Source organism: Setaria italica, chromosome II (genome assembly GCF_000263155.2).
Source record: "Setaria italica strain Yugu1 chromosome II, Setaria_italica_v2.0, whole genome shotgun sequence".
In the NCBI taxonomy this organism is placed as follows: domain Eukaryota; kingdom Viridiplantae; phylum Streptophyta; class Magnoliopsida; order Poales; family Poaceae; genus Setaria; species Setaria italica.
Window position 1 is genome coordinate 22,804,694 of NC_028451.1, and position 12,662 is coordinate 22,817,355.

General features: G+C 41.1%; 1 protein-coding gene across 2 annotated transcripts; it reads left to right on the plus strand.

Annotated features, from left to right (window-relative positions):
• Window positions 1–209: 209 nt before the first annotated feature.
• LOC101755068 (dol-P-Man:Man(7)GlcNAc(2)-PP-Dol alpha-1,6-mannosyltransferase) lies at window positions 210–10,228 on the plus strand. 2 transcript variants are annotated; one of them, XR_214643.4, is made up of 20 exons: window positions 210–475; window positions 1,366–1,407; window positions 1,507–1,552; window positions 1,665–1,751; window positions 1,858–1,913; window positions 2,435–2,552; window positions 2,680–2,738; window positions 3,413–3,484; window positions 4,449–4,512; window positions 4,606–4,709; window positions 4,961–5,032; window positions 5,508–5,594; window positions 5,689–5,756; window positions 5,905–5,973; window positions 6,074–6,156; window positions 6,418–6,508; window positions 8,754–8,819; window positions 8,960–9,053; window positions 9,188–9,581; window positions 9,687–10,228. XR_214643.4 is itself a non-coding variant. In XM_004956364.3 (19 exons), the coding sequence occupies exons 1-19, from the start codon at window positions 329–331 to the stop codon at window positions 9,266–9,268; spliced, it is 1,506 nt and encodes a 501-aa protein (XP_004956421.1). In that variant the 3' UTR covers window positions 9,269–9,633. The 2 variants fall into 2 exon arrangements, 1 of the variants encoding a protein (XP_004956421.1); XM_004956364.3 differs by lacking the exon at window positions 9,687–10,228 and having other exon boundaries at window positions 329–475; window positions 9,188–9,633.
• Window positions 10,229–12,662: the final 2,434 nt, after the last annotated feature.

Sequence of the window (12,662 nt, forward strand, 5' to 3'; positions counted from 1 at the left end):
CATTTTTTGTACGTGCGCTTCTCTTGTTTCTTACCTGCTTTTCTATTGTTTAGGCCCGCCCGTCAGCGAATGCGGCCCGATAGCACATGGCCGGGGCTTTTCCTTATTCTTTGTGTGTTGTCGAGAAAAAAGAGCACCACTAGTGTCTGGGCCGTTTACTTATGCTGGGCTAGGCCTAACAAAAGTAGCCCAACACGGCCTGCCACGAAATCCTCCGCGCACGCGACGCCGCCGAGACAACGCCGCCGGTTCGCTGCCGGAGTGCCGGATCCTGCTCCTGCGCCCGCCGTTTCTCAGTCGAAACTTCGCTCCGCTCCCGCTCCCGCCCATGGCCCGACCCAAGGCCGCCGCTGCGAGCAGCGGCAGCGGCGGCTGCCTCGCAGGGTGGGGCTGGGACCTCATGCTCGGATCGATCGCCGCGTTCTACGCCGTCATGGCGCCCTACACCAAGGTGGAGGAGAGCTTCAACGTGCAGGTTCCATCCTCTGCTCCCTCCTTGTTTGCCTCGCCCCCCATCGGAATTTGGTCGCAGTATGTTGCTGCATTAGTATAGTGTCCTGGATTGACTGCATACCCGTCTTCTCATTCTCTGGTGGCCGGCGACCTGCTCCGCCCCGCCCGGCGTGCCTCATACTCGACGCAAAAGCAGTTGCACCCGTGCCGCTGCCTCGCCGGCTCATCCCTGCCCACCCTGACTTGTCGGGCTGCTTAACCCCTAAACCTAATTATGGGGGTGCTGCTATTCATCCCGCGAGCAATAGGGAGTTCCCAATTTCTGCGGATGTTCTGTGCAAGTAGTTTTGTTCACTGCTAATTAGGCACCTCAGACATTCGGGGATGAATGATTGCTAATTTCTTCAGGCCCAGAAGCTTTTGTAGTATGTGTTGCTTGCTGGTGGGAGGGTGAACTTTAGATGGTATGAATTAACCCCGATGGATCGAAATGGTTTTATTTACTACCGCGGGTTGCACATGAGGATTTTTAGAGCAATTATTGCTAATGATCTTGATGATTTAAGGCAGTGGCATGAAAGAAAATGCAGACATTCATTGAAATGACTTTGAATATAAGCATTTAGTTGGTAAAAGGAGTTGTATGTTTGTTGGAATGCAACTGTCCACATATGCTGTGGAAATGTCTAGTGTTTCCCATTATCAAATGCCAATTTATGTTTCTTTTACGCAGCCATGTGTCCTGTAACTTAGAAGACTTTAGTTGCAAATTAAGTTTAGCTGTACATGATTCTTACATTTTCCACCTTCATCTGATAGAATATGCTTACCTTGCCTATGGTTTGAGGGTGCAATTTTACTGCCATGCATTTCCTGTGGTCAAGCTAGTTACATGATTCATTTATTTTGTAGGCCATGCATGATATTCTCTATCACACTTATCACATTGAGAAGGTAATACTGATGCTAGCAACTATCCAAATTTTGCTGTAGTTTAATATCCGCGCTATTTATTATTTGATTTTTACATGTATTTTTTGTGGTTTTGTGCAGTATGATCATTTAGAATTTCCTGGAGTTGTTCCTCGAACGTTTATAGGTAAAGTTCATGTTGGCATGAAACTCGTGATTTGTGCAGAAAGAAACAATATTTCCTCAAATGATTAATGCTTGGACTATTGATTCATATAGCCTACCATCTATATTTTCAGGAGCATTTGTTATCTCTATTTTCTCATCACCAGCAGTCTTTGTAATGCGTTTACTTCATGTTCCAAAGTTTTATAGTCTTCTTACAGGTGATCAAGTACATATCTTCCATGGATGTTTATTCTATTTCATGTATAACTTGTCATGGAAGCAGTTTCTTGTAGACTGACTTTTTTTTCCTATTTACTTTTGTAGTTCGATTACTATTGAGTTTTGTTACCTTGTTGAGTTTGAGACTTCTTCGAGTTCAGGTATTTTTCTCCCATCTCTCACTATATCTGACTCTTGATGCTGTCAGTGCTTTACTGCTAGCTGCTTTCTGTTGTTTGATATTCTGAAAACGTAACGATTTACTGAAATGAATAATACATAAATAATGCCAGGCATGCAACCAGCTCGCAGAAAGATGATCAAGAATTAAAGATTAGTAATGGAATTCCTTGTAAGATTTGAATATAGTATATGCAGACTTTTAATACCATGAAACAAATTTACTTAAGATTTGTATAGCGGTTCACTAGTGGATGATGTGCTGTTAATGCACGGTTCACTTATCTGGAGCATCGCCCAGCAATACATTGGTCTTCTTTAAAATCCTAGCCTGTTTTTTTTTTCTTGGATCGTAGCAGATATCATTATGGCATGCATTGTTTTGATTAGATGGTTGTATCCATTGTGGTAACTTTTTTATTTAAGAGCTTATACTTGATTTCCTGTTTTTCTGTAATTGGAGATCATGGTTCAGTTCGGTTTGCTTACTTCTAACAAGCAGGTGAAAAAGAAGTTTGGTCATCAAGCTGAAGTGTTCTTTGTGATACTAACTGCTATCCAGTTTCACTTGCTGTTCTACTCAAGTCGTCCGCTTCCAAATATCTTTGCTTTAGCTTTAGGTAAGCACGCGGCACACTGTAGAAACAAATCAGAAATCTGTTTCTGTCAAGGTTTTGGCAACAATGAAAATCTAATTAGGAGTTTGCTAAAAGAAAATGTGACTCTTCTATGGTCTATGTCATGCAGTCAACTTGGCATACTCTTTATGGTTTAATGGAAGCAACCTTTGTACATTACAAGCCCTGGTATGCCTTACCTTAAATATGCTCTTTGAATTTGAATTTTGTTGTCTTCACATTTTCCTAAAGACCGGTTTGTCCCAACATTACCATGGATTCTTGTTTCTCAAAATTTGAGTTGGTGCACACAAAGAATAAGTAAAATCAATCTAAAATTCTGGATATGGCATGATTGCACCAATTGCAAGTTTCAGCACCAAATTGAGTTATAGTTCTTAGTTTCAGCACCAAGTATCAGGGAAACAAAGGATTGAAGCTTTTTATGCAATTAAATTATATCAAACTATGTGTATGTCATGGGCATACTTTAGATGGCCCTGAACCCAAGTGGCGCGACCATGCCAATGCCCGGCGGCCGCACCACAAGGGCAGGGATAGAGAGGAGGATAGGAACTATTTCTTTGCCTAACTCAAAGAGTTACAATCCCATCCTTATATAGATGGGGTGCCTTGACTTCTAAGAAACCAATCTCTAGAATTAAGGAACCAACTCAATCTAATCTTATCTCTAAATAACAAATCTAATCCTAGGGCTGCTGTGAACATAACCACGCGGTTACTGTTCACTCGAACAGTAACCGCAGATGAACAGTGCACCAGGCCTTCAATGGGTTGGGGCTGCTCCATCTCATGGGCCCTAATGGGCTGCACATGACAGTGTAATTCTCATTTTCTTGCAGATTGCTGCAGCGATCATTTTTAGATGTGATATAATTCTTCTTATTGGCCCAATAGGGCTTGCACTTTTATTGGTGAGTCCCTGGCCTACCAGACGTTCAAACCTATTTTATTTCATCACATAGTTTGCATGTTTCTACAGTTTTACCTTATTTCAATGTATTTTTTAGTTAATTACTTTATTATACAGGAATTGGTGATTCTGTCCAGAAAATTTTGTTTAGGGGTTCAATATGTTTAAAATCTAGATTCCTAAAATGTCCTTCGAAAATACTCATTTTGCAATTGCCGGTTTGAAAGTATTTAGTTTGCCTTGAAGTGAACCTGGTTGGAACCACCGTTAAATAGTAGAAACAGAACTCTAGTCCTGATCTTTGGGGAATGCTTAGATGGTATGGATATGAATTGCCCTTGACCATACTCAAAGGTCCAACCCTCAGAAAATACAGGAGGAATGATTCAAGGTGTCTTCTGAAAGATCTTGGTGTTTTTTAATTTGTATCCTGAACCAGCAGTATCTGATCTAGTTGTAAAGATTACCAGTTTCTTGTTCTTATATATACTGTCGAAAGCAAGAATCCAAATTATATGTCACTGGGCTATGTGCATTAACAATGTCAAAACTCCTTAACTGATGAATGTGTTGTTTAGATTGTTTGAGTCAAGTTTGATGCAGCTTTGCTCATAGTGCTTCAAGTCCAGGTTTGAGTTTTAAGGCGTTCAGCACATCTCATTCTGTGTTCAGTGAGTTAGGGCAAAAGCACAAGGTGACACCATTCGTAAAGTACCAACTTAAGCAATGAATATTCAAGACTGCCCCCTCAGAATTTATGTCCAAGCTCTGCCATTCTTATAGCCATATATCCCATACCTTGCAATGATCTTGAGGTTGAAGCTGTAGTATTATTACGCTGTTATAGTAATGTATACTCTTGGCTACTATAAGAATCATCCTTACATCATGTTTTTATTTATATGAATTCTGTACAGTTGGTGCTGAGTTACTCTAATATATGGATTTGACTATGCTATTTACAGAGCAGGTCTGTTTCTCTGCTGGAAGCAGTAAAATATTGTGTGAGCACTGCCCTTATATGCATCGGTATGTTTCTTTGTGTTACCTTGTGTATTCTGTTATGGATTTGCCACACAAACATTTAAGAAAATGTTGGCTTCACTATGAATAATGTTTCAGGATTTACGGTGCTAATTGACTCTATAATGTGGCGTCGAATCCTGTGGCCAGAATTTGAAGTTCTCTGGTTTAATTCAGTTCTGAATCGAAGTTCAGAATGGGGCGTATCCTCTCTGCTTTTGTGAAACTATACTTATATTTCTTTCCTCTCCCAAATATCTAATCTGTTATTCTCTTCCATTATGTTACTTTTCTCTCTGGGCTGAACGTTCCATTCAATTTATTCAATGTACATTTACAAATGAAACATAACACCCAAGTCTTGTTCAAATGTTATTCCCTTGTTGTTAGATTTGTACCGGGGAACCTTTGTACTATCCCACTGGCACTGATGTTCTCCTTGACTTAAGCTAAGACCCATTCAATTCATTGGTACTTTACCTCAGCACTTCCACGCTCCATGCTTGTGGCGTACCCTCTTTGCATGGTAAGACAGATTTTTATCTGGTTAGAACTATCATACGATCTGTTGTTTGCATTTTAAGTGACCTTAGAGCATAGTGTTTCTAAAATATTTGCACGCCTTTTTTCGTGACACTAGGTACTTTTCTTCTTTCAGATTTGATGTCACCATGTAGGTATACAACCTAAAGGATTATAATGATAAAAGCCATATTTTCCATTTCCAATTTTACTTCAAGATACTTTGAAATTGTAAGGGATTAATGTTCTAAGGGTTGCCCAAGTATTTATTACATTTAACCAGGTTTAAACAGATGGTACTTTCTTAGCTTTGGTTGGCATTGCATTGGATTCATAAAAGCAATTATTTATTTCTAAATGTTGATGAACTAGCTAGTTGACATTTCAGGTATTGTTAGGGCATTGCTGATTTACCGATGTATTTTTTGGTTGATTTTTACCAGATATGTATCTGATGAAGCCTTATAGTTCACTTTCAGGTTGGTGCCCTTCTTGATAGAAGGATAGTACCATACATGCTTCCGGTCTTCTTATTTGTTGTACTCTATTCAAAACTTCCACATAAGGTAATTCTTCATCTCTGGATAATAGTCTGATTCATATATCTGAAATCCACTTGGCCGATATTGCACATAATGGTTAATATCTTTTATGTTTCAGGAACTTCGTTTCATAATCGGCTCAATTCCCATGTTTAATGTGTCCGCTTCACTAGCAGCTAGCAGACTGTGAGCAACTATCTTATCTATTTCATACCATTTCAACAATGACCAATTCAAGCTGGGAATGTTAGCATCAATTTTCTACCTCCTTTATGAAAATCCTTGACGTTCAAGTGTCAGAGCACTAATATTTGTTTTTCTTCATCATTTCCAGATATAATAACCGAAAGAAAGCTGGGTGGAATTTACTCTATATTCTCATGCTTGGTGCCTTTCTTGTCAGGTAGAATAATTCTGCCTTAATTGATTATAAATTTATAATTTGTAACTGTTTTTGGAATAGGATCTATTTAGCATCGATAACTCATGTATGGTTCCTGTAGTCTAGGATACTCTGCTGTGACTTTTATGGCATCCTACAACAATTATCCTGGTGGCTATGCTCTAAAGGCTCTACATGAAGCAGGTGAGGGCTATATGACTAAATTGGAATACATGAAACTATTCTTGTGTCCTCTAGTCAAACTACAGTTAAGGTATAGGTACCTCTATTTATTAAGAATGAAACTTAAGTTTGAATAAACTAAAAGCACAGAATAACAAATCGAGCAGATGTATACTCTTAATGGCCTTTACTACGGTTATGGGGTCTGTGGAGTTTTGGACAATAGGGTCCTTTGTTGGCAGATACCACTAGCCATTGATCTTTGCATTCCTCTGTTACCAGATTCTTCAGTGAAGGAAAAGATGGTACATATTGATGCCTTCACCGCGATGAGTGGGGTTTCTCGTTTCTGCGAAAGCGAATATCCGTGGAGGTATGCTCCTATATTACAAAGTTAGTTCGCTGTTGGTTCTTATCAAGAAAACACTTCTTTTATTATTGATTCCATTAATCTTTTATTTCTGTACTTCTATTTAGGACCATCAGGCTAAACTTTTAAGTCCCATTAGTTTTATGAGTATTCTCAGTAGTGGTCGTTGTAGGATGCGGTTATTGGAATACTGAATCAGGCATGTCTCTTTGCTACTCCCTGACTAGCATGCTTTTGGTCTTACCTTTCTTTGCCAACCACACTTTCACTATATTTGGCAAAATATACCTCGAGTCTCACGAGATATCCCTACACGATACGTCTGCCTTATATGGTCCAGCATACAGTTTTCCCAACTTTTATTGAGTGTATACTTTCTGCGATAGTCCAGTTTGATTTACACTCTGGAATCTATCTGGACAATTATTATGATGTTGTGAAGTCAGGTACAGAATTTCATAGCCTCATAGACAGACAATAGGTGTTAGTATTTTTGCCACAGCATAGCCCTAAGTCGAACACTGCCATCTTTAATTATAAAGAGGTTGAACATTGAGCTGGACTCATAGTTAAGATGTATTTGTTTCTTAGACATTTTTAATTGTATTGTGTTATCTGGAAACATTTGCATACTAATTTTATATTCGGAAGCACTGAACCGCTGATTACTTTTGCGTTGGTCTTCTATTAGGGGTGAATGGGGAATTGGTGACGCATCTGTCTTTATTGTCATGTTCGTTGATTACTGTACATTCCTTTGATCCTTCTTAAATTTTGATACCACCAATTCTGAGCTTTCATCACTTTATGTTAGAGAATATGGATAAGGATCCGGTTGTTATGATAGCATAAAATTAGTTTCCATCTATCGCCTAATGATTTCCGTCAGGGGCAGTGCCTGCACCAAGGGTTGGAAGAGTTTTTTTTTGGATCTGTTGATCCATGTTTCTTTCGTTTCTTTCTCACCGGTCGATTGATCGGCGCTTCTTTTGTTTTTCCCGATCTAAGCTTTGAATGTGTCGACCGCCATGTGTTGTCCTCACGTGCTCCTACTCTGACAACAGCATCGACTACACCAGCCTCTTCCTCATCATCACCTGTGCGGCATGGTCGGGTTTGCGGCACTCCAGGGGACACCCTCGAAGTCAGTGTTCGTATGGTTTTTCTCACTGGCTCATCATCACCAACACCTATTGGGACACCACCAAATCACTTGCAAATCTTTGATGCGTCAGGCTACACGACCTTATCCTCTTTGGCATGACCTTAACATGACGCACCATACCCTTGCCACTGTCCTCACGACACTCGGTGTAGGATGACGTCATCGATCATGCCGAGTCATTCTCGCTATCATCCTTGCCTCTCATGCCTATGGTCTGATCATCCGATTGCGTGCAATCCATCCAGGCTCTTGCACACATCATCTGCGGGTGCAAAGGCGGCCGTTGCATCGCCTCTTTGGGTAGTAGCACACTACTCCTAGTCATAGCTAGCGACTACCGTCATGCCCTTTGAGGTGCGCCGACATCGCCAAGGGCTCCTACTGTTGCATCTTCATGCCACCAACGACATGCCATTTGATACCATTGACTACATGTCGTTGTGTGTGCCACCCGCATGACGTCTCAGTTCTTCGCCGTCTTCTTTGAGCACCGCCGCCGCGACATATGAATCATTCAGCCTTGTGTAGGATCATTCGCGTCATACCATTCAGCTTTGCGTCGCCATTTGCCTCAACACGTCTCCATGGCGCTTCCTCTTGCACCCACTGCTTCATGTGTGGTATGGTGCTACCTCAACAACATCAACCCCGATTAGGCTACGTCGACACGGTCATCCTAGACACAACATCCTGACCACATCTACTCACCCTCACTTTCAACTACCTCAATATCAGCACCAAGAGCTACAAGGCGCTTGAGCAACCTCGTTGGCTTCCACTCCAGCCACAACATCACTGGCACATTGAATGTTATGATTGCAGGGTCTTCTCCAATCTCACTATATGTGATGCCCCTGCTGTGATTACGTACATAGGATTACTTTGGTATTGATTGTAATCTCGTGATGACCTTCATATCTCTAGGAGAGGCTCCTTGCCCTCCAAGCCATGTACTATTATATAAACAACCATGTGGCTCAAGCAATCCAACGACCACATTAATCGATTATGGTCTCCTTCCCTTTACATCAAAGTTCTCACACAATTTTGTTTTTGCATAATCAATCTTTTGTTTTGTGGCAGATATTCTAAGGAGGAACAAATTTCCATTGAAGAATTTCAGGAAAGGAATTTCACCTATCTACTGAAGTGAGTTTAATAGTTTGTTAAATCGACCATTCAGCCATTTTGGGCACCTGACAAATTTTTGGATGCTCCCAGCAACTTCTGTGCTTTTCATATATTTGATGCTTTAATGGTCTCTCTCTTATCTCGTATATATGAAACAGTGAACACCACTCCATTAGTGGGTACAAATGCTTGTTTGCTGTGGATGGATTCTCCAGAGTAAAACTTCAGCACCAAATTCCCCCACTTTACCTGGTATGGAAAAAAAACTAGCTCATCAAATTTAGTAGCTAAATTTGGTATCTTGTAGCAACTACAACCGCCATCATATAATTTCCTCTTATGTCAAGAATTTACTCACGTCCTCTATGCCTGCACATTTTCTATAGGTGAAAGAGCCCAAGGTGTTTGCACATGGGAATCTGAGAGACCCTGACATTCTTTCACTGAATTGGCCCGGCTGTCCTTGAGGACAGACTTCTGTCACAGGACCACTAACTGCCAACAGTGAAGATGTGTTCGCTGTTCAGTCAGTCTGTGTGATACATATGATATATCTGGGGGGTGTTGGCATTCATTTAGTGCAACCTGTAAATCTAGATGGATTCCTCCCCATATCCCAACTCCCAAACCACAGCTTTAATGGGACTGCCATTTTAGGTGAAAATTTCTGCAACATTTTCGAGCAGGAAAAAAGGTACAACTCTTTTCGTAAAATGAATAGGGGGAATCACAAACATCCACAGCTTTGAGACAGCTCTCAGACTTTATTGGTCAGCAGGAGTACGTGCTGGATGCAAGCTTTCTCCATTTAATAATACATATAAAAATTTAAGATATGTTTTCTAACCACTGCAGCCCCGCTTTGCGGCTCATATTCGGTGGCAGGCTGGCAGCATTCGCGCTGGACAAACATGCTGAGACCAAGGAGGCGAGCTGTAAATCAAATCTCCTCGGCGAGCCAGCGCGTGACGCCACCAACCCAGAGCCGGTGCTGACGGCAGCGTGCACATACGGAGGGGGCGGGCCACATGGCCGCGCGACTCGACGAGCGCACGTACGGAGACTCCGCGCCGCTCACCGTGAAAGGGAGAGGGCAGAGGGGGGATACAATGTCAAGAACTTGGCAAACCAAAAAGGAATCGAGTTGGGATTGAACCAAAACACAGAACTTAGAAGGTAATCGACGGATAGAGTAGCAAGAACTTTACGGAATCAATGAACAGGGAGGAATCCAATACAGCAGCTGCGAGGGAGACGGTGAAGTTCTACTAACTACTCTACCAACTACTAGGGCTCAAGTTTTTTTTGATGCCCTTGCAGACCCACTGATCAGCCTAAATAGCAATGGCTTGGTCGGTTAAAGTAAACACAGTTTAAATTGAAAGAAACTACTATTTAGCATCTGATAATACAAAGGAAGAAGATAATAGCGACGGTTTTGATGACGGTCGTCGGATACAGATCGGGCGATGCTTGGTCGGTTAAAGTAAACACAGTTTAAGTTGAAAGAAACTACTATTTAGCGTCTGATAATACAAAGGAAGAAGATAATAGCGACGGTTTTGATGGCGGTCGTCGGATACAGATCGGGCGATGCTTGTTGAAATTGGCGAAGCGTTACGAGCCTTGCAAACTTATCATGTTTCTTGTCTGACGAAACTGAATGGCTATGTCATTGCTCACCCTGACAATACCCCCTCCTTAAGATCCTTGTCCTCAAGGATGGAATGAAGGGAAGACTTTGCGGATGAAATTGGCATCCTCCCAAGTAGCTTTAGATTCTGCTAGATTAACCCAATGAATGAGCCACTGAACTACTGGCTCGTTGTTCCTTGGGATCATCCGCCTCTCAAGTATATGTGCAGGGGCAACTTTGATTGTTCCTTTAGCATCAATTAGTGGCAACTCTTTGCTTGGCACCGCTTCAGGCCCTAGATGTTGTTTCAGTCAATACATGGAATGTGTCATGTAGATGGCATCCCTCAGGTAGTAGCAGTTTGTAAGCTGACTTACCAATTCAAGCAAGTACTCTGAATGGACCATAGAAATTATAATGCAATTTCAGACATTTGTGAGCACTCAAAGATGTGTGGCGATAAAGTTGGATCGTGAGATAAACCATGTCACCAATGGAGAATTCTCTGTCAGTTCTATGTTTATCAGCTTGATGTTTGATTCTTGCCTGAGCTTTAGATAAGTTGTCCTTGATTACTTGGATGGCAACTTGTCTATTCCTCAACTGTTCTTGAGCACTGATGTTAGGGCAGTCAGGGATCACATCTTCTGCTATCTGTGGTGGTGAACCATACAAGGCCTGAAATGGGGTCATATTCGATGAAGTGTGATAGGATGTGTTGTACCACCATTCAGCAAGTGACAGCCAATGAAACCATCTTCTTAGGCTATTGAAACACATGCATCTTAGATAATTCTCAAGGCACTAATTAACCCTTTCAGTTTGACCATTAGTTTGTGGGTGGTATGCAGAGGACAGATGAAGTTCCACTTTTAAGCTCTTGAATAATGCTTGCCAAATTGAGCTTGTGAAGATTGGGTCTCTATCTGTCACTATCACTTTTGGGAGGCCATGCAACTTAAAGACATTGTCCATGTATAGGTTGATCACATCTTGAGCTGTATACGGGTGGCTGAGAGCAATGAAGTGTGAATATTTGGATAGTCTATCCACCACAACTAAGATAACATCCTTCCCTTCATATTTAGGGAGGTCTTCAATAAAGTCCATTGAGACATGTGTCCAAGTTGAATTGGGGATTGGTAAAGGACCCAACAATCCAGGATATGGTGTATATTCAGCCTTGTTTTTCTGGCAAATCGGACAATTCTTGACATATTGCTTGATTTGCTACTGCATGTTTGGCCAGTAGAAGATAAGTTGTATTCTTTTTTGAGTGGCCCTTTCACCAGAATGTCCACCAAATGCAGATTTATGAAAACTATCTAGCAGTTGAGACTTGAGCTGAGTATTGTCTCCTATCATCAATTTGCCCTTATACCTTGTAATGCCATTTTGTAATGAATAGTTTGGTACTGCTTGAGGGTCAATGCTCAATTTGGTCAATAATTCTAGGCACTTGGGGTCTTGTTCATATGTTCATAACTTGTGATTACTTGTTCCATCCAAGTAGGAGTTATAGCTGAGATGGCCATAACTTCTTGAGAATGAGTTGCTCTAGATAGAGCATTTGTTGCTTTGTTCTCTCTGCCTTTTTTTACTCAACTTTGTAGTTAAAGTCCAACAACTTGACTAGTAGTTTGTGTTGAATTTCTTCTACCAATCTCTGATCTTGAATGTACTTTAGGCTCTACTGATCAGTTCTAATCACCGTAGATGTACTGGCACAATAATATTTTCACTTCTTCAAAGCTTCTAAAATTGCCATTGCTTCTTTTTCATAAGTTGAAGAAGCAGCTGTTTTTGTACCAAGTGTTCTACTTAAGAATGAAATTGGTCTTCCATTTTGCATCAACACTGCACCAGTACCAATACCACTTGCATCTGCCTCTAGTACAAATGGTTGAGTAAAATCAGGCAGAGCCAGAACAGGTGGTGTAGACATGATCTGCTTAATTTGTGAGAAAGTTTGTTCTTGTTGTTCACCCTATTGAAAGGCATCCTTTTTAAGAGCATTGAATAGTGGTATGCAGATTATGCCATAACCCTTTATGAACCTCCTATAATATCCAGCCAGGCCTATAAATGCTCTCAATTCAGTTACAGTAGTTGGAGCTGGCCAGTTCTGAATGATTGAAATTTTAGTTGGGTAGGTTGCAACTCCTCTTTCACTTATAACATGCGTCAAGTACTCGATCTTAGTTTGTGCAAAAGAACATTTGCTC